We start from the raw sequence: 19,464 nt of genomic DNA, 5'->3' as shown, positions 1-19,464 counted from the left end.
TGATGCACCAAGCTGACATGGTCAGGTCAATCCCTCCCTCGCTTTGGGAATGGGGAAGGCATCAGGCAAACCCGCAGAGGACCCTGCTCAACAAGTCTTCAGGCTGGGCCACGGTTTCGTATGGGGCACGAGGATATTGCAGTGAGTCACTGCTGACAACAGAGGGCCGAGGGAAGCGGCCGGGTTTCCACAGGAGCTAACTCCGCCTTGGTCCCGCTCTCCGCAGGCAGCCGGCGCCCGCCGTCCTGGAGCAGCAGGGGCACGGGGCGCGCGCCAGGCTGGCCTGGACCGCGAGCGGCTGTGAGGAGGCGCCGCGCGCGCCGCCCGCCCGGCGCCACCACGGCCACGCGCCGCCAGGTAGGACACTGCCGCTCCCACAAACGAGCCCCGCGTTGGCACCGCGGCCGCAACACCCCGTTTAGTCACCTACAAAGGGCAGAGCCGCCCACCTGGGGAGGAAGACAGCGCGTGTTTGTTAGCTGTACATTACCTGTGGCGGGGCCCTCTGCTCACAGGAAAAAGGTGCACGGTCTAGGGAAGCGCAAGCAGCTCAGCTGAAAAACACTTAATTCGAACTTGGCATTTTTCAAAGCTGAGGTGAACCACTTCAGGAGTCCCTCTAGGAACTAGAAATCAGGGTCTGTTCGGGTCTTAGAAAAGAGGCACGATGATGTAGGAAAACAAACACAAAAGCTCTACTTGTGTGCCAGGGATGAACTGAAGAGAGCAGCAAACCCTGCAGGTTTCTGGAACAAGAGATGAGGCAGCAAAGTGCTAGTAACTGCAAAAGGTTCGATTGGGAAGGACGGCATTGGCATTTGGCATTCACTGCACTAGAAGGAAGAACATTTTTGCCAGCCAAACGTCCCTCTGGCAGGAGGAGCTCGAGGCAGCAGTCAGGGTTCGCGCTCCTGCGCCTCAAGCAGGAGCAGAGCTCGCCCTCCTGCTGGGGAAACTCCCTCCTCAGGTCCCTGTCAGATACCGTCTTGCCAGACCACTCGTGGGAGCTCTACTGCTCCAAACAGAAGAAATCCCATTTACAAGATTATACTTGCTTTAAATGCCTTGCGCTCCCTCCTAAGCCCCGTGGCCTTGCGTTGACCTTTAGGATTTCTGCACAAGATGCAGCTCCCCTTGTACTTCTTGGGCTGCTTTAGCTTTGGGGCTGTGCCAAACAGACAACCGACTGCAACTGTTAGAGGGGTAGTTTTCCAGCATGCGGTTTACTAGCATGTGGCCACTTAAGCTAATTTTATATGGGATCAGAGACCTTATAAGTCAAAGTCTCATGGCTTATCGCTCAGCTCTTCTCAGTCTAAAAGCCCATTATATTTCTGGTTGCACCCTCTTCGTTTGCATATACACAACCAGAAAATGAAAATAACGTATAGACTATTATTATTAGCCCAACTTCCCTGCATTATAGCTCTTCTTCCTTTCAGTAAGAATAGGAGGGAGAAGGACTGGGGCAGAATGTTGGTTGCTCTCTGGTCGTGTTCATGCTCACTTACGTATGTCTCTTGTAGCCTTGAGCTCCTTCTTATATGTGAGAATCTCTCCTGCAGTTCTGTGACTCTCATTGTCATTTATTTGAAGGGGAAAAATGGCTAAATCAGCTATGCAACCACATTCCAGAGTTTTTCAAACACCTATTTGCTATTTTGCAGTGATCAGTTTTAAAGCTCCTTGGTAGTCTCATACATGCCACATAAATCATTATTAATAGAAATCTACACCCTCTCCCAATGCTTGTTCATTTTACACCAGCAGTCTGCACACCTGCCCTTGCTAAGCTGCCAGCCAGGGCACACAGTCAATCTCTTGATTACAGAATTTATACGAAAAAGTGCCCTTTAGAGAAAACACAAAAGCAGTGGATGTGATCTACAACTTAACTGTTTTTTTCCTTTGTTCTTTTAAATAGCATCACAGCCGAGGAACAATATGGAATCTTCCAAGCCTCTAGTGGAAGCAAGGGCTGCTGCACAGCCCCGACAGCTGAGTTAATCCCGTGGCGCACAGGTATCAAGTATAGGAGGGAGGATAATCTCACTTTCTCTCCCATCTCTAGCTATCCCTATCTATCTCTTTCCTTGCATGATAGCAGCACTCAGTGGGGCCAGATTCACCTTCTTAATTAAAGAGACTGTCATCAACATCTCTCTTCCCCTGCAAACAAGCTGTGCTTGCCTATGAGGGGTCCAGAGTGAGCAGCGGCAGGATCAGGGCAGGGGTAGAGCTGTTGTGCTCAGGAGAGAGCTGGGGCAGGGAAACAGGGTCTTCTCGCTCACCAGGAGAGGGCTGCTGAATTGGTTCAAGCCATTTTCGCATGAAAATACAGACTCGAGAAGAGAGAGGCAGCCACAGCATTCAACAAGAACAGGAGCTGGATGGAGGCTTCATCGCCAGCATTTCGGTATAAATTTCATATGAGAAATCTCCATTCACGTGAGCACCACATGTAGTTAACCCCTCCACAGGTCAGCACAGATGCAAAAGTATTAACTGGAGAACAAAGAGGCAGCAGAGCAGGCAAGTTTCTCCTCATTTCAAGTGGGCGCATGCAAGAATTCAGCATCCCTGAGCATGAGAAATGTTCAAAAACTCTAGAGTTGATAATGCAGCCCAACCAGAAAGGCAAAAGCTGCACTCAAAGCTGTGCCAATCGTCGATGCCGGGGTGCCCGGGTCGTGGTCCCTGCCCGCCTGGCTGAGAGGAAGGCCCAGGGTTAGCGCAGGGGTCACCAGTGCCTACGCACAGCGTGTCGGGCCCTGCCTTGGCACCAGCTCACAGATGCTCTGGACAAATACAGTTAATCCTCTCATTTTGTAAACAAGGGCTTTGCAGTAAGCGTCAGGGCTAACCCAGTGACCGCTTTAGAGCGCTATGCTGAACCGAAATTTCCCTTCTTCCGAGCCGCTCATTGCCCTGACTGTCAGTTTTAAACAGAGCAGATTTTCAGGGACTGAAAGTCAGATGGGCATTGCACTTACTCATGACATGCACTCATCTTTCCTGCTGTAGAATAAACCAAAGTTCAGGTCATGAAGAGTCCCACAGCAGTTCGCTGCACGCAACGGCGACACGTTTTTCTGACAGCCGTTTTCATGCACGTCTGAGCTGGGCTCCAGTTTCCACTCAGCCCAACAACAGGTTAGTTGGGTGGTCAAGCGTTAAGTGTCAGACATCATCTACGTCAACAGCGGCCGCCTGTTTTTGGGAAGGAAATCCTCAAAAAGGTGCCAAATACCATTTACATTCATTTCAGAAAGTTTATTGCACCAAATGCCGCAACGAAATAGACCAAAATGGTAATGTACATAAACAACAACTATAAGAAAAGAAAAACAAACATGTAGTTTGACATTGGTATTCAGTCAGTCCTAAAAAAGTCTATGCTCTCCAAACATGCAATAGCAACACACATTTTCTACTACAGATAACCTGTTAAGTATGTCAATTTAGCCCACAACTTCAGAACAGTGTCTAGAGTTTACTCAGCAGTTTAGACTCTCTTTTGATCTGGGTTCTTCCAAATGAATTTGGAACTTCAGGGATAAGTGACCACTTGTGTAAACTTCATATAAGAGTTTGGTGTGCCTGGAAAGAGACTTGAGCTTCAGAGAAAAGCAGGCAGCGGGGAAGACCAATCTGTAGTGTGAATGATAAATTAAAATTGAGTAATTAATTCTAAGTAGAAAAAAGTTCTATTCGTTAGTTTGGAAGGTGCCCAAGTTGAATTAAAAAGTTTAGATGTTCATATTGTTTCAGGCTAAAGACAGCTCAATTAAATACTGCAATGTAGCAGTTTCCATTTATACCCCCCCATGCATGAATGTTTACTTTTGCCTCAAAGAATACATTCTTTAAATTGCACTGTGTAAACTGCATTTATGTGGGATTTTAGAAAGTCTGTTCACTCCCACTTAAACAAGAAAGTATGTACTTAAGTTTAGAAAAAACCCTATGTAATACTGATAAAACCCCAACTTTGGAATATTTGAAATTAAGCTACATTATCAACTTTACACACCTTGGTACATTCGTATCACTTTTCATTCTATTAAAATAAAGACAGAAACATGCCTTAAAGATGACTAACACAACATTTGTAAATATTTACTGCTCTGTCATGCTACACTAACTTATATAAACAGCAAGATGCTACCAAAAACAAGTTAAAGACTTAGAGTCCAAAAAAGCCCTAGAAGGTGGTATCCTGTCAACTGAGGTAGTATATTTAGTGGAGGGGAAAATATTTACTCAGACTTCTTCCAAGTAAATGACTTGAATTTCAAATCCCCCCACGTCCCCCAAAACTAAACCAGCCAGATCATCATGTATTTTTCTGAAGAGCAGCAAAATGTTACAGAAAGCAGCAAGAACTATAAAGTTTTAGCCTGGGCTGAAGAAAATCCAAGTGCTTTTGACCATCAGTTCACACGCCTCCTCCTCGAATAGTGTAAAATCTTGCCAAGAGGGAGACTTTCATAGTTTCAGCAGTAAACTTGGGTGTTGCTGGTCACAGTAGGAGCCTGGAGAGCCGCTGAACCTGGCTGGCTGCTGACCTAGCGCAGTTTCCGCCTGCGCTTCCCTGAAGGCCGTTCCAGGCGGTTCCGATCCAAGCCCAACTCATACTTCAGGTAAACTGGAGCTGCCTCCTAACGCTCCGGAGCGCTGGGAGCAGCGCACGACCCTTCTCCATGCGCGCAGGGAAGGGCTGCGCGGTGCCACCTCCGTGCGCGCTCCGCCATGGGCAGGGGCGGGAATGTGTCCCTTGCTGCATGGTCCCTCGCGGCCGTAACCTTGCGCCACACGGTGTATCTGCCAGCAGCTCGGTGCGGAGGGACGGCTGCTTTCCTGCAGAGACACTGAAGGATTCACAGGGAATACGGGAATAAAGAAAGAAAACACCTCTGCTACAAGCAGGAGGAGAAAAACGGATCCATGGAAAGATTTTAGCCTTCTGAGGCGGAATACCGGGTGTAACGCGTGTATGAAGCAGCGCTCAAGAGCAGCCTCTGGAATGTTAGATGAGCCGTCGGGCACATGGAGAAGCGCTGTCCCCTCGGGCTCCTCGGAGCGGCACAAGGTTCCCTGCGACCCCCGGCCCCCTCCCGGGTAAGCAACTCGCAACGTGCACATATCATTGCTTCAAACCCTTCAAAGTTCACTGTAGAGAAGTCCAAACATCAAGGTAGTATGAAATAAAACACTTTTAAAAGTCTGTCCCTTCACTGCCAAAAATCTGGAATCACCAACAGGCAACCAGGCGTTTCCAACTAGGATTCACTGCTTCCAAGCAAATGCTGTCATCCATGCTGTGCCCCGGCTCACCACTGGGGACTCCAGTGCTCAGTTTTCCTTTTCTGTAAGGATATTTGTGTTGATCCTTTGTTCTTTCCTTAGTCTGGTCCATAAATAGTTTCATATCCAGCTTAACAGTACTTTATGCAAAAAAAAGTGTTTTTTTACATTCATGCTATCAGCCACGTGAAAACAGGAAAATACAAAATCTTATTTTACTTTCTAGAAACACAGAAGGCCAGTATCAGCTAGTGGAGAAGTAGTTTCTGGTCTCAAAGCAATTTCTCTGTTAAGGAAAGGCACCGGGATGATAGTTTGAGAATGCTCTAGAGTTGTAGAGGGTAACTGCAAACATTCATAGTAATAGCAGGGTTTGCCCGCCTTTGTTTTATTTGTGACATTTTGAAATAAGAGCCAGAGAAAAGTAATTTTGGCTACAGAATTGTGGGACTCAGGTCAGATTGTCTTGAGTTTATGCTGATTGCTTGGTAAAATGCTGAGAACAGCAGCACTGAGACCATCTGTAAGCTTGTCCCATGCAGAGCCCTCAGACAGCAATACCTGACGACACCAGAACAGAGGTTTGGCTATTCCCAGGACCAGCATCACGGAAACTCAGAGGAGCAACAAATGTAAACTTGCAGCAGAAATTCCGTGAGGCTTTCCCAAAACCCCCCTCCCGGAGCTCAGCCCGGCTCGGGGCTCCTGCTCCCACGGGTGCTCTTGCCCTGCTGCCTCAGCCAGGCAGCGACGCGTCCGTGTCTGAGGGGAGCGACGGCACCAACGCGCTTGTGTGAGGGGAGCAACGCGCCCGTGTCTGAGGGGAGTGACGCGCTCGTGTCTGAGGGGAGCGACGGCGCCAACGCGCCCGTGTCTGAGGGGAGCGACGGCACCAACGCGCCCGTGCATGAGGGGAGCGACGACGCCAACGTGCTTGTGTGAGGGGAGCGACGACGCCAACGCGCTTGTGTGAGGGGAGCGACGCGCCCGTGTCTGAGGGGAGCGACGCGCTCGTGCGTGAGGGGAGCAAAGGCGCCAACGCGCTCGTGTCTGAGGGGAGCAAAGGCGCCAACGCGCCCCTCCGCGCCCGGGATGCGGCTGCGGATCCCGCTTCCTCGTTCCCAGCTGCTCACCTCAGCCATGCCGACGCTCTGCCAAAGCGCCCCGGGCTCCATGGAGCAGACGCCTGCGCAGGAAGGCTAGACACGGCGCTGAGGGCTCCCCTTTGCCAGGGCGAGGCGCGCACAGCCCCACGCGCGCGAGGGAAACACTCTGTCCCGTTTGTTCTTTTAACGGTTACTTCACGGCTTGAGCAGCGTTTCTGAGGGCAGCTTGCGGGCTGCCGTAGTGTTAACTTCCGTCCTTCAAATAATATTAATAATAATAATAAAATGCAAGGGTGCAGTCACCTTCTTGATTTACGTCAGAAGTGAGGTTGTTAGAAAAACCTGAATGCTTTTTACATTATGTAAACTGAAGTCCTCGGATAAAGCACCCCGCTGCAATCCGAAGCAGGAGGTGGTAGCACGCGCAGTCATCGCCCGCTCTCCTCACAACATGTTCCCCTTTACCAGTGCTTGGCATCTCTGTTCTTCGTTCAAGATTCCCATATTCTGTACTTTAAGGGAACGACTATCCTGAGATTTTGATTTATAAGAGTATTTGAGCCACGTACGGGGAATGAGTACTTGCTATAGCAGCCAACAAAGGCAAGTCATTGGATTCAATCCTAGAAATTAAAAAAAGGAGAGAGGAAGACAGACTTTAAAACAGACAGTCACCTTTCACGGAGAAGGAAGGCACAAGGGTATTCTTCATCCATGCTCCAGAAACCAGAGCTGTTTTGCTACAAGCGAGTTTATCATTTACTAATACTTATTGTCATTATTCATAACATACCAATAACTGTAGGTGTTCATGTTTAAAAACAGGAGTATGCTACCTCTTAAGTGAAAAAGAGTAGTACTAGCACTTTTTTGTGATCTATAATCTTTATGCTTTAGTTTATTCGCTAATTCTTAGCTTACAGTCTTACTGTCTTACCAGTCAGCAGGTCCCTGTAAGCCTGGTCTAAAATACCACCTTACAACTACTAACTAGCACCTCATGGGAGGCCGTGCAATTTGTGTTCCAAATATAACCCTGATGGTCACATGGTGGCACCTTCTTACCAAAAAATAACCAAAAAGTGGAATTTGTATGCAATCAAAACAGCAATGTCACTCACATGAGACACTGAGTTCAAACCACTTCCACTCTACGCTGCTCAGAGGCCAGGAGAGTATCTATATCTACCTATATACATGTATGTATGTACATTAATATATATACTCTGGAAAAAAGTGTTCAGTTCAGCAGTCCTCACTAGCACATTTCTCGGTATGAGATCCGAGCAGTGTGATTTTTAGGCACGGTGCTAACTGCCATCTATTTGGCAGGCAGCAGCACATCTCCCCAGCCCGCGTGCCCGGTTACCGGAGCCAGCAGCTGCACGGGGCTCCTCCTGATTTTCTGCACTTGCTTTTTGAGATCCCCTCTTCCTCCAAGGTACCACACCACTGAGCTGGCCAAAAATCCCAATATTTGTTGAGACAAAATTAATTTCATTAACTACAGATTTTATATATAAGGACGTATCTATCTGGATAAATATCTATATCTATATTTACATATAGATATATAAAGAGAGCAAGTATGCAGGTGCAAGAGAACGTGCAAACATGCATATAACCTCAGAATGCGCAGATAATATAAAAAAAAATGCAAAAAAAATCCTTTTCAATCCAAAGATTTAAGGCTGATATCTGCAGTACTTACCCCAGTACGATTCCTAGTTCTTTGACATGCACTCTTGTATGTCCTCGCAGATATTCTGAAAGCATTTTGCTTTTGAGATACATCTCCTGCAGTCTATCCTCAAGATGCATTATGCACTGCAAATACAGACCAAAGAACAAAGTTAGAATTTGCATGCAAACATTGCACAAATATAAACATACTTAATAAAAGGAAGTCCTCTGCTACCCTTGTGCTGACAACATTCAAAAAATTACACCACTGTCTCCCACCTGCCATCAAAGAATTGTGGCATTTTGTATTTTCCCAAATAACGAGTTTGTTGCACAAAACAAAAAAGCACCCAATTCACACTCAAGTCAGCCAAAGTCTTTCTGCTGACTTATATAAAATCAGGCCCAAAGACACTCAAGATGTCTTGTTAAGAATGAAACCAGAATATTTGGACCTTGATTTGCCTGCTACCAGTCAGTACTATTTTTCTGAAAGATGCAATTTAAACAACACTTCCCAAAATGGAGCATCTTTTCAGCTCAGAGAAACTGCCATTCAAGGAAATAAAACTTGAAAGAAATGGAAATCCCTGTTATCCCCTATGGGATCGCGATAGCCCTTTTGCTTTCCGGCTTACAGGAGGAGCTGAGGGATCTTTTCTAGACAGCTGCCATTCCCAGTGCTGGATTCCCGGTCTAAGATTGCTGAAGTTCATTGCTGACCAAGACTGCTGACTGGAACTATCACCTTTTGGCAAACAGCACCTAGGTTTAATCATTCCCTTTTCTTTCATCAGTGGCATGCTAGAAGTGGAACAGCGTGCTATACATTTTGTGCAACCACATGGTACAAGGTTCCTTCTCATACCAAAGCTGCAAGAGAACAGATAAACCTTAGCTTCAAAGATGCTGAAAAAATTGTGAGAGTTATCCCTTTTTGGTAGCAGAAGCTGAACAGGTAGAGTGGCTCATCAAATATTTTGTTCTAGGACAAAAGCTACATTCCATTTAATATATTCTTTCTTTCCACAGTGACAACCACTTCAAAAGCAAGTTAAGCTCAGCTCTCCAGACTCCAGGAGGAAAGCAAGCAGCCCATGCAGAATCAAATCATACATTATCAAATGTTGAATATTCTGGCAGGTGGAGACAGCAATTAGAAAGAGCAGCAGCAAATGGCCTCAGGCCATCATACAAAATACTTTTCAAGTTTAATGAATACCATATGTACTATCAGTTCTGCCAGTAAAAACAAACAAACAAACAAAAAAAATCCACTCATGCTTGTATTTTTGAAGATCTTGAGCAAGATTTTAAGCACTTTTCTGGGCGTGCAACAGGTCTTAGGGAAGACCAACACACACTTCTGAAACGCCTGCTACAAAACAGCACAAACAGAACGAGGTAACTGCCCCAAGTAGAGGAAAGGTAAAGCTCATTGAGAGCAGCTTGAGCTTTTTGCTTCGAGCAAGTGTTCCCTTAAGTCATTATAGTCACGACACTTCAGCTACTAGCCTAAAGGGAAGCATTCTTTATCTTGTTCATTCCAGATAACTGTGCAATGCAAAAATCCTGTTAATATTTCCTCAGCTGTTCAGAGACGTGCACAGTGGTTTCCCAAAATAGCAGCTCAGCGTATTAAAACTTTGTTATTCATGTGCTACAGGATTTTGGAATTGAAGTTGAGAGAACAAATGAGGCATCCTGCATTACTCTTAAAATAGAGACATTAATATAAAGGATTATCTGCTCCTCCTGAATGATGACTGGATGAATGAAAAGTCTTCCTCGTTAATTTCAGTACACGCCGAGTTAGGGAGTTTGTTCAAAATGCCTATTCTATTCGAGGTCCAGAGATTAAATCAGCTTTTCCCATTGATTAAATGAGAACAATAAATCCCAAGTTAGTTTTAATACCAGGAAAAGTAGCTCAAAATGTGTTTAAAGGTGCAGGTAAAAGCTCGTGACAGATTGCTGATGTGTAGCTATTGCAGTTTTGACTTGCACTCCCTTCTCACTCCAGAACACTGCACAAGGCCCTGCAGTATGGGCACCAAGCAAATCAAAAAAAAAAAAAATCAAAAAAAAAAATCAAAACCTGTTACCTGAACAGCAAGCTGGAAAAGGAAACTTCAAACACGCTGCATGACGCTCACCTTTGATTGACATCAGGACGTTTGTCTTGGTCAGAATTTAAGCCACAAGAATCACTAAGTCACACTCCCCCGACCCTGCACGGTTTGACCAACACTTGACTTTTCCCCACTGATCTGCTGCTGTAAAATCCCCTGACAGGAGGGCCGAGTTGTCATCTAACACAGATTATAGAAAATAAGCTGCTAGCGTGGTCATTTCACTGTTCCTTTTTACATGGTGAAACAACCCACGCTCCCAGGCTCCGGCTCGCTCCGAGCAGCCGCCTGTGCACGGGGACACAGGGAACGTGCAGAGCCTGGAAGGGGTGATGGGCACGAAAACACATTGCCAGGGAGAGGCACCCAGGGTACAGAGGTGCCCACGGGTCCCAAGGACAGAGATTTGCACGCTGAGCACATAGCAGAGCAAAACAGAAGCTTCAATAGAAAAAGTGGAGGGAAATTCTACAGCAAAAAATAACGTGAGCCAAATTTAACAACCCTCATCATAAACATAAGGGTAATGCCTTAAAAACTTCAATGCTGGCTCATCTATTTTAGAGCAGTCGACTAATCTTGATTACATGTAAAGCAAGCTGAAAACAGTACCTGTAAACAGACTGTTGCAGGCATTCTTTTAAGTATGTGGTACTGACACTCAGGTACTAGTTTACTGCTACACCAGTAAAATACCCAGTATAAGAGATGCTGTATTTGATAACCTCAGCTAAGTAGATTTTCATTAGCTTCAGTTTTCAATGAAAAAATACTTACAAAGTCTGCTGGGAGGTTGAGTTTGTGAAGCTGTAAAATGGATTGCAATAAGCTGGATACTTGACTAGACACCAGGACATCCTTGCCCAGCTTCACGTTGTCCACGACCTTCCTCTGGCTCGTGGCTACCTGCACGTTCCATTTATCCGTGTCTGCAATGATGCAGACAGCTTCTGCGATGGGCTCATCGAGCACCGGGTGCTGCAACAGACACAACATGCAAACATGAAGGGACATCTTCCTATATGTTCTTCCACAACTAGTGGAAGGTTCTATTTATATTCATACTGGGATGGGGGTAAGAAAATGATCCAAACGAATGTTTTCATCCAATAAAAAAAGCCAAGACATGATAATCAAAAACAAGCAGGAATACCAACTTTAGCACCAGTTTTTACAGCCATTAACACTGAGCCTGTTAGGTCATACCTGCCAATTTGACCCAGCATTTTATTTTGCATAGGTAGGGCTTCAGAAACGCTGCTCTTCCACAAAGTGTCCCTGCTTCCCTGCCAAGGTAAGTATCTCCCAAAAAGAGAATAAGAACTGGACTGACTCCGTGGTAGAGGAAGTATAAGCAGTGTTTCACCACCGAGGCATTTTGTGGGGGGTTTCACCAATCCCAACCAAAGCAAGGCACATACGAAGAGACAATATCACATTAGCCCAACTTGATGTTGTATAAAAAAAGCGCATGTATACGAGCCCCACAGCTTTGGGCAACATATGAACTCAGTCCAAGATGAGTTTTAATTGCTATAGACAGAAGCTCTTGATAATTATCTCTAAACAATTAAATATTTAGAACTGCATACTATGAGCACATGAAGTTATTTTAGTGGGAGGTTAGCTATGAATTTCTTTGAATTTAGACTCAATCTATATCCCTACCTTACTGCAAAGCCACAAAATTTCCATGGTGAGTTACTTATGCTATTAGTCTAGTACCACACAGGCCTCCTCAAAACTCATCTCCGTTGCCGCTAAGCAGCCAGGAAACTTGGAACAATTTGCAGGTCATTTTTGTGAAATATGGATAATTATCTGAGATTTTGATTGGAAAAAGAAGTGATTAGAGTTTTTTCTTCTTGCTTGCAATCTGAAATTGCCAGCAGAAAGTCTTCCCTGTGCTTATCTTTCAAAGAACTAAGAGGAGAGAAATAAACAAGTGAATCTCCCTGAACAGGCTTCTCGCACTGAATTAAGGGGCAATCTCTTCCAAGACAGACAGACACGTCGAGAGCTGCTTTTAAGAATGGGCTAGTGGAAGAAAAGCTGTTCCTTTCGAAGCATCAACACCTGTGCTTCTGTGAGGGCTCAGTACCATCCCATCTCCTGCGTGGAGCACTGCGTTAACTCACGTGCATTGAGTGCAGCAGGTCTGCTAGTAGACACTGTTTGAGTTTTTCATCGTTGCTTATTCCATGCAGCACTAGATCGGGCATATAGGTATGACAGTAGCCACCCAGCAGTGATCTTCCAAAATTTTTCATGCACTGACTGCTGATCGTGTTTGACCTGAAATACAGAGAACAAGGTCGCTAAGCATCTTGCTTGACAAACTGTACTCAGATTTTGATGTGAAATGAAATGTTTGCCTTATCACTCCTGCTTCTCCTGCAGCAGTCCTACTCAAGATACAGAGACCCAGTTATTGGTGCTCCCTGAGTTATTTTAAAAGCTATATTTTTAACACAGCATTGATTCCTACAGATTTCAGATAAGGCAAGTCTACATGTATTAGAGTTTGTGGTACATACGAGCTCCCCATTCTGCATCTAACAGGTTCACTAAGCTTGAGTGCTCTCAGACTAAGAAGCCAACTCCAGGCTACCTACTTATGCATCCTTACCTTGAGCACGGCACTTGTGCACCTATAAAGCTTATTTCTTAAATAAGATGCCCCTAGGTCTTTTAAAATTGACTTCAGCAGTAGATATCAGTTTGACAAAACTAAGGTTTTGGTTGTCCTCAGAATTATGTCTAGATTAAAAGTTTCAGGCAGTTTCATACTAACAAATTTGGTATCTTTTTGTTAAACATCTGAGTAACGACTTTGTTAGCAAACTTCAACACCTCAGGCTACTTAGTCTTGACTTTCTTTCTGTCAATGCTGCTAACAAGAATCTTAACTACGTTACCAGTGTCTGCTAGGAAGACTTCAGCAAATAATTTAATCAAGATTCCAGGATTTCAGATTTGAAATCCTGAACACCTTTAAGGTAATAACCACTTCTTTACCTTGGTAAAGGAAGTTCCACTTCTGCAAACTCTTCCAGTCTCTTGCTGATGTTGTCCTGATGGAGTTCAGAGACACAACAATCCCCCTCTTCATCACTGGCTCCCAGAGCACTGTCTGAGCTCTCGTTCCTTGGAATGTCCCCTTCAGCTCTGAACGGGATTTTCCTACCAGCATCCCCATAGGGGACATCTTTAGCACCTACTTGAGGAGAATCCTGTCTGACAGCAGCAGCTACTTGTACACCGTCAGGTGAACAGCTCTCCAGATTGCCAGAGCTCAAAGTTCTAGATTCCTTCACATTTGGCATTTCTATAGTTATTACGTTATCTACAGCCGAAAGTGGTTCACTAGACGTGTTTGCTAAATTAGCTTTAGTTTCTTTACTTTCGACACACTGGTCATTAAGTTCACTCTTCCCCTCACGAGGTGGAACCTGTGCATAACAAATACTGTGTTTACTGCAAGGTGTAAAAGCAGCTTCACGGCTTTCCTGTTGATTCTGTGCAGTCCCCACAGTCGGCCCTGGGGAGCAGGCACAGTGCATCACCTCTGGAGTTTTTCTGAGTGCCTTCAGATTCTTTTCCATTTCTCTTCTACGAGCTTCCAAGTCTGACTCCGGTGATGCAGAGCTTCCGATCTGAAAGGTGACCTTTTCTATGTGTGCACTCCTGTGGTCAGACCTTTCAGGACAAGGTAAGGCAGATGACCTACAGGGCAGCTGCTTTTCCACTTTGCTTTCCATTAGATTCTTTTTTAGATCCAGATCCCTTAATTTTGACGGCTCCTCAAAGTGGCAGGATAGGATTCCCGTATCAGCAACAGTTCTCTTACCATCAGCGGCTTCTTTGTGGAGAAGGCCAGCGAGACCCTCGCCGGACGCTTCCGCGCTCTGGCTCGTCCTTCCCGCTGCCGCGGGCTTTTCCCTGGAGGAGGCTGGTGCAGCGGGAGAGCCCTCCGCACCCCGCGCCCGCTCGGCAGCTCTGCTGCTCCCACTTGCACCATTCTTTGGAGGTAGGATGGGAGGCACCAGCGCGGGTTCGTTTTTAACAGTGACGACAACGTAGTCGGATTCTTCCACCTCTCCCTTCTCCAGGGCAGTGGTGATTGTGCTTCCGTTTAGCACTTGCTCTCCTTCCCCAACCTTCCCACTCCACGTGAGCTGATTTTCCTGCAGCTCAGAGCACCGGATGAAGTAAGTGAGGACATAGAGCAATCGCTGCACCAGCTCCTTGCGCTTTCCAACAATAACAGTCCGAGTCAGCCTGACTGGAGAGCCTATGGCACCATAAAGATCACCTGCAAAGCGAAAAAGAAGAATTCACATGCTGTGAAATTATACATTTCATACAGTTATACAGCTGGAATATAAGGTATACTACTTAAATTCACACACACAAAAAAAAGCAACATTTTTAGTGACAAATGAGACAGTTATTTTCTTTCACAGTAAATTCATAACATTTTAAAATAGCACCAAAAGGAATCCCCTGACACTTCTTCTGCCTGGCATGTATTCACAAGGGGTTTTGCTATTTTTAGGAGAGTTTTTCTACTACTGTTCATTGCCTTTCTAAACTACAGCAGGTTTCATTTTATAAAATGGCCAAAAGACATTATCCCTTGGAAACTGGCACAACGTGGGGTGAAGCAGAATATCGATCCAGCTAAGCTCTAAAGACAAATATAAGGTTTTCTGCTTTCTTTCGCAAAGCTGCTTTATCTGGACCACGTCTTCCTCTCCTTTCTGGCAAGCACAAGTTTTCATTCAGATAAAAACTAAATGATGCATTTCAGGACTGAGATATCTACCCACTGCCCCTCCAAAAAATAAAATAATAATAATAATAAAATAGTATTATTTTAGTAAACAAGGCTCTAAAGCAGAGGTGTAGAGCCCAGCACTTTGGGGGCAAAAGCCCCCACATTTGTGTGTGCTCGGAGGAAATGCCTAGGTGAGATTCCCCTCAGAGGGCACGCGCTCAGGCTGCTCTTTGCTGACCAAACAGTGGCCAACGTCACGAGCAGGTGGCAGCAGCCCTTGGAAGCTGGATTCCCTTCCCTCAGCATAGATATTCACCTTGCAAACAGGTCTCTCCAGCCACACGTGCCCTACCAGACAGCTTTTCTGGACGCTAAGTCCTTGCTCAGGCCTTCTCAGGCGCTCTGGACCAAGGCTGCCCAAGGCTTTTGCCCAGACTTCATGGAATTCCACTGACACTAAATAAAACCACACCGAGAGCCTCAGGAAGGTCTCTGCAAGCTGAGGGGACCATGAGAGGGCTAGAACTACAAAAGGGAAAAATGGCAAACAGCCTCAAGGAAGGACAGGAATGCTCCTTATCTCAATACCTAATGAGCCACAAGCACCAGCAATTCAGAAAGGGGAATAAGTCTTTTTACCTGCAAGTTGGGCACAGTTGCTATGGAAATCGGATTCAGGCTTCATGTTCATTTGAACAAATGACTTTAATACACACACACACAAAAACCCATTCCTACCACAACAGGAAGGCCCCTCAGAACTGTGGTCTTTGCAACATGCTAATTCCTACCACTAAGCACGTCAGACTGAAGTGGAGGTTAAACAGAGAGTATTAAGCCTTACTTGCAGCATTATCTACACTTGTATCAGTATTTACATGTAATTAATGCATAAAAAGTAACAAGAACACATCACAGAGGGTAGAGACAGACATTTTAAAATGTTTACCTTAATAAAAAGTAATTTTCATTTTAAAAGCGCTAAGGATTTTTTTAAGTTTTGTTTTAAGGGAGCCAGCAGAGGGCAACCTCTTACTCTGCACTCTCACTCCGTGCCAGGAGCAGATACTGGGTTTTGGGCTTCCCAGAACAGAACAGAACCAGGAAGGGCTTTGAGCTCAGCTGCTCCGAGTTTGGTGGAGACAGTTGCAGGGGTGAGAGGGAGACAGACTCCTGTCTGAGCAGTGGCTCCTGCAGGAGCCACAAGAGCTCCTGCCCATCCTACACCTCTGGTCCAGCTGGCTGTTAGAAACCACGGGCCTGGCTCCAGCCCCAACACCCTGAGCCAGCTTCCATTTTCCTCTTTCCTAGAAAATCTATTCCATTACTCCCTGCATAATGTTTCAAGTTCATCTTGGAATCAGATCTGCATCTTTTACTACTACTATATGGCCAACGTAGCAATTCTTAGTGCCATGAAGGCTACTGAGAAGAGCCAACAGAACTAAGCGAGATGGTAAGATGGAAACATGACCAATAGCACAGCACAAAAGCCCTGCTCTGCTTTGCCACAGCCTGCAAGTGTATTATCCTACATGCAACAACGCACAGAATTTAAAGTTAAGACTGAGCTGATACCACGCTCACAGCTGCTGCCAAGAGGAGGAGGAATTCTCAAGGTGCTGGCAGCGTTATTCTCTCAGCTCTCCCTCATCTACTCATTTGACAGTTGTCATTTAATTCCCAGTATCGAAATAACTTACAAGTCATGTAATATTTGTTAAAAAACAGCCTGTGGAGCTCAGTATAGAAAGAGAATCTTGGTCCCAGCCCACTCAAGAAAGCAAACGAGTGGAGGTACTACCAGCTCAGGTTTCCATCCTGCTCTTAGGGCTGGCATGAGAACCACCACCCAGCTCCTCCTGCACCCCTAAGCACAAGCGAACGCTTCCCAGCAGCTCTGGGATAAGAGGAATGCATGGAGGAAGGAGCTGGCCCAGGAGGGCTGAAGATTTCCACGTGCTACTGACCCAGCTGTGCCCAGAGAGGGTTGTAGGGGTGGGATTTGGCCAGCATGTTCACAGACTGGGATGTGCGTTTCTCGGAGAAGGCCTTTATGGGAGGATGGTCAACTGGCATCACGGTAGGGACCCAAGCCAGGTGATAGGTCAGCACCGCAGTTAGCAAAGCAGCAAAGAACCTAGGGGAAGAAAATGACATTAGCAACATGATACTAGCAAAAGAATACCCCATTAAAGGCTCAAACGTATCACGTGCCCTGGGAAGTCAACAAGCTTTTAGGAAATAACGGGAAAGCTTACTGGTTTTTGTTGATCTGTTCTATCAAAAATGTAAATTCTTTAAGAAAACGCTGGCATAACTGGTTCTTTTCCAAGGTGTTGGACATCATATTAAGCCACACAGGCTCTGCAATCCTTGGAACAGAATATAGGTTCCAGATGGTGATTCTGCGCAGAACAAGAAAGCCCCAAACAAGTGTTAACATGCAGCAGTCCAAAGGAGCACACACAGGCAGCCCCTTTCCTCTTCTATTAGCTACACGTTTTTTCTTTGTAAGAGCAAGGAGACACTGACCCAATTGGAAAAGTTTTCCACATGCACTAGTTACTAGAATGCCAAAACACTGGTCTGTTTAATCAGCGTAGTGATAACTTCTGATTCACTGATGTGATGATCACAGCACAGTGACCACATGCAACATAAATGCAATTTCTTCTTCCCTTTCTTGCATTCTCCTGTGCAGAGAAGTGCACACAGTGCACAGTTGCATGGTGGAGAAATACAAATCATTTTGAGGAGGAAAAATAAGCCATCCTATTCACATTCTGGTTGCTGCTCAACCTCCATCCCAAATACACTTCCTGTCTCCCTCCTGGGCTGTCTCCTCCTTTGCTGGTACCAGAAACCAACACCCCCAACAGAAACTCTCCAGTCGGTTGTGATGCTCAGTGCCTACAACTAGGAGCAGACAATTCAACTGCTTGAACAAAACAACTCAAGCAACTGCACAGACGTCAGCAGGAGCAGCTTCTGAGGAAGCCTTCCAATGTTTGAGGCACAGGTGAGCAGAACGGAGCCTGTGCTTGCCCTTGTGCTCAGAATGGCTGCAGCGGGCTGGAGGTTTCCCAAAACATTCACCCAGCACAGAAAATCCAGTCACGCTGACTTCAAGATTGGCCGAGTTACAAGAATTTGCATTCCATTGCTTGGAATAATTGAAAGTGGGAGGTAACTTTAGAGAGGCATGAGAACCGCTCTCAGACTGACTGAGAACTCCATCAACTCACCTAAATTCTCCCAGGGCATCCATGACACGGCTGATATAAACCTGCACTCTTTGGCTGGATTCCGCTATTTTTCTACAGCAGATCATGGCCTTGATTAAGAGTTAAACACAAAACAGCTTCTTAAAGGATTTATATTCTCCGTTTTTTCTGTTTCATTAACATGTCAGGATAATTAACAAGCCCAGTGCTACACATCCACTCAGGACAGCAAGGGCTGTCAGTCCCCCCTATCTCACCACGAAGGGGGAAGCAGCAGACAGTTCCCATCTCTTAATGACTGCAGGAAAGGACAGAATACAACCTTGTCCATTGCCTGTAGGCAGTCGAGACAACCTCAGTGGAATATGAGGAAAAGGAAAGCAGAGAGACCTGCAACATGCAGCTCTCCATTCTCAACAGCTAGAAAAGAATCCACACTCATTTTCAGCACCTGTTGCTAGTTCAGGACAGACAAATGCTGAATTCCTACGCTGGGCTCGGGGTCAAGCTACATGTGTAAGGAGAGGGAGAAGCTTGAAGCCACACAACCTTCTCCCACTCCTTCCCAGACTTCATCTATCAGATTCCAGAATATTTCATTCTAGACTGTCACCTATTTTTCCACATTTCCACTGTTCTGTACCTTTTCTATTGCATACTTCAGTTTGTTCATGTGGGATTCAAAAAGAGGGAAGTGAGAGAAAAAGAAATCCTGGAAGTGTCTCTGTGCTTCTTCTTTTTCAGGCAGGGAGCAGATGATGCTGATTGCAATTTTTTTCCTCCGAACCATTGCAGGATTGGAGCTGCAGCTTTCATCAGCCATACTAAACATTTCTTCAGTGGACCTGCAAGAGATTTGTTAGGTCAGTTGCCCAAACATTAAAGACAATTTGCCTTTTACAGATCTACTACTGCTACCATTTACCCACCTACTCTATAGAGAGTTGAACTAATGCTTAAGCCTTCTTTGACCATCTACACAAGAATTTGCTGTCACCTCTTTCAGAGAAAACAGCCAGCATTTAGATGGACAAGACCTGTGTTTACTAAAACAGACTGGAGAAAAGCTACCCCAGAGGGACCAGTAAAGTGCAGTGAAAGCCTTCTTCTAAAACAGCTACAAAATCCTTCCTCCTGGATTTATTTGCATTTTATAAAAATAAAATGGGGACATGACAGACAGGAATTTGAAAAGAAAAAGTTTAAGGGAGTCTGACAGAGCTGGGAAC

The 19,464-nt window shown here is 45.6% G+C and overlaps 1 protein-coding gene across 1 annotated transcript in view; it reads right to left on the bottom strand.

Annotated features, from left to right (window-relative positions):
• Positions 1-6,894: 6,894 nt before the first annotated feature.
• The window catches only part of FNIP2 (folliculin interacting protein 2), a 29,031-nt gene continuing 16,461 nt past the window's right edge, over positions 6,895-19,464 (bottom strand). The window contains exons 10-18 of the mRNA XM_088528094.1: positions 18,879-19,080; positions 18,257-18,345; positions 17,270-17,416; positions 16,979-17,148; positions 13,247-14,543; positions 12,367-12,523; positions 11,006-11,206; positions 8,125-8,240; positions 6,895-7,036 (exon numbers count right to left, since the gene is read on the bottom strand). Of these exons, the coding sequence (XP_088384220.1) occupies positions 6,958-7,036; positions 8,125-8,240; positions 11,006-11,206; positions 12,367-12,523; positions 13,247-14,543; positions 16,979-17,148; positions 17,270-17,416; positions 18,257-18,345; positions 18,879-19,080 (2,458 nt within the window). The 3' untranslated portion in view covers positions 6,895-6,957. The remainder of the gene's footprint in view (positions 7,037-8,124; positions 8,241-11,005; positions 11,207-12,366; positions 12,524-13,246; positions 14,544-16,978; positions 17,149-17,269; positions 17,417-18,256; positions 18,346-18,878; positions 19,081-19,464) is intronic.

The sequence above is a fragment of the Tinamus guttatus genome, unplaced genomic scaffold, assembly GCF_059628265.1.
Source record: "Tinamus guttatus ecotype Peru unplaced genomic scaffold, ASM5962826v1 Tinamus_guttatus_pri_ptg000301l, whole genome shotgun sequence".
NCBI lineage: Eukaryota > Metazoa > Chordata > Aves > Tinamiformes > Tinamidae > Tinamus > Tinamus guttatus.
This window is presented reverse-complemented; position numbering and strand designations above follow the sequence as displayed.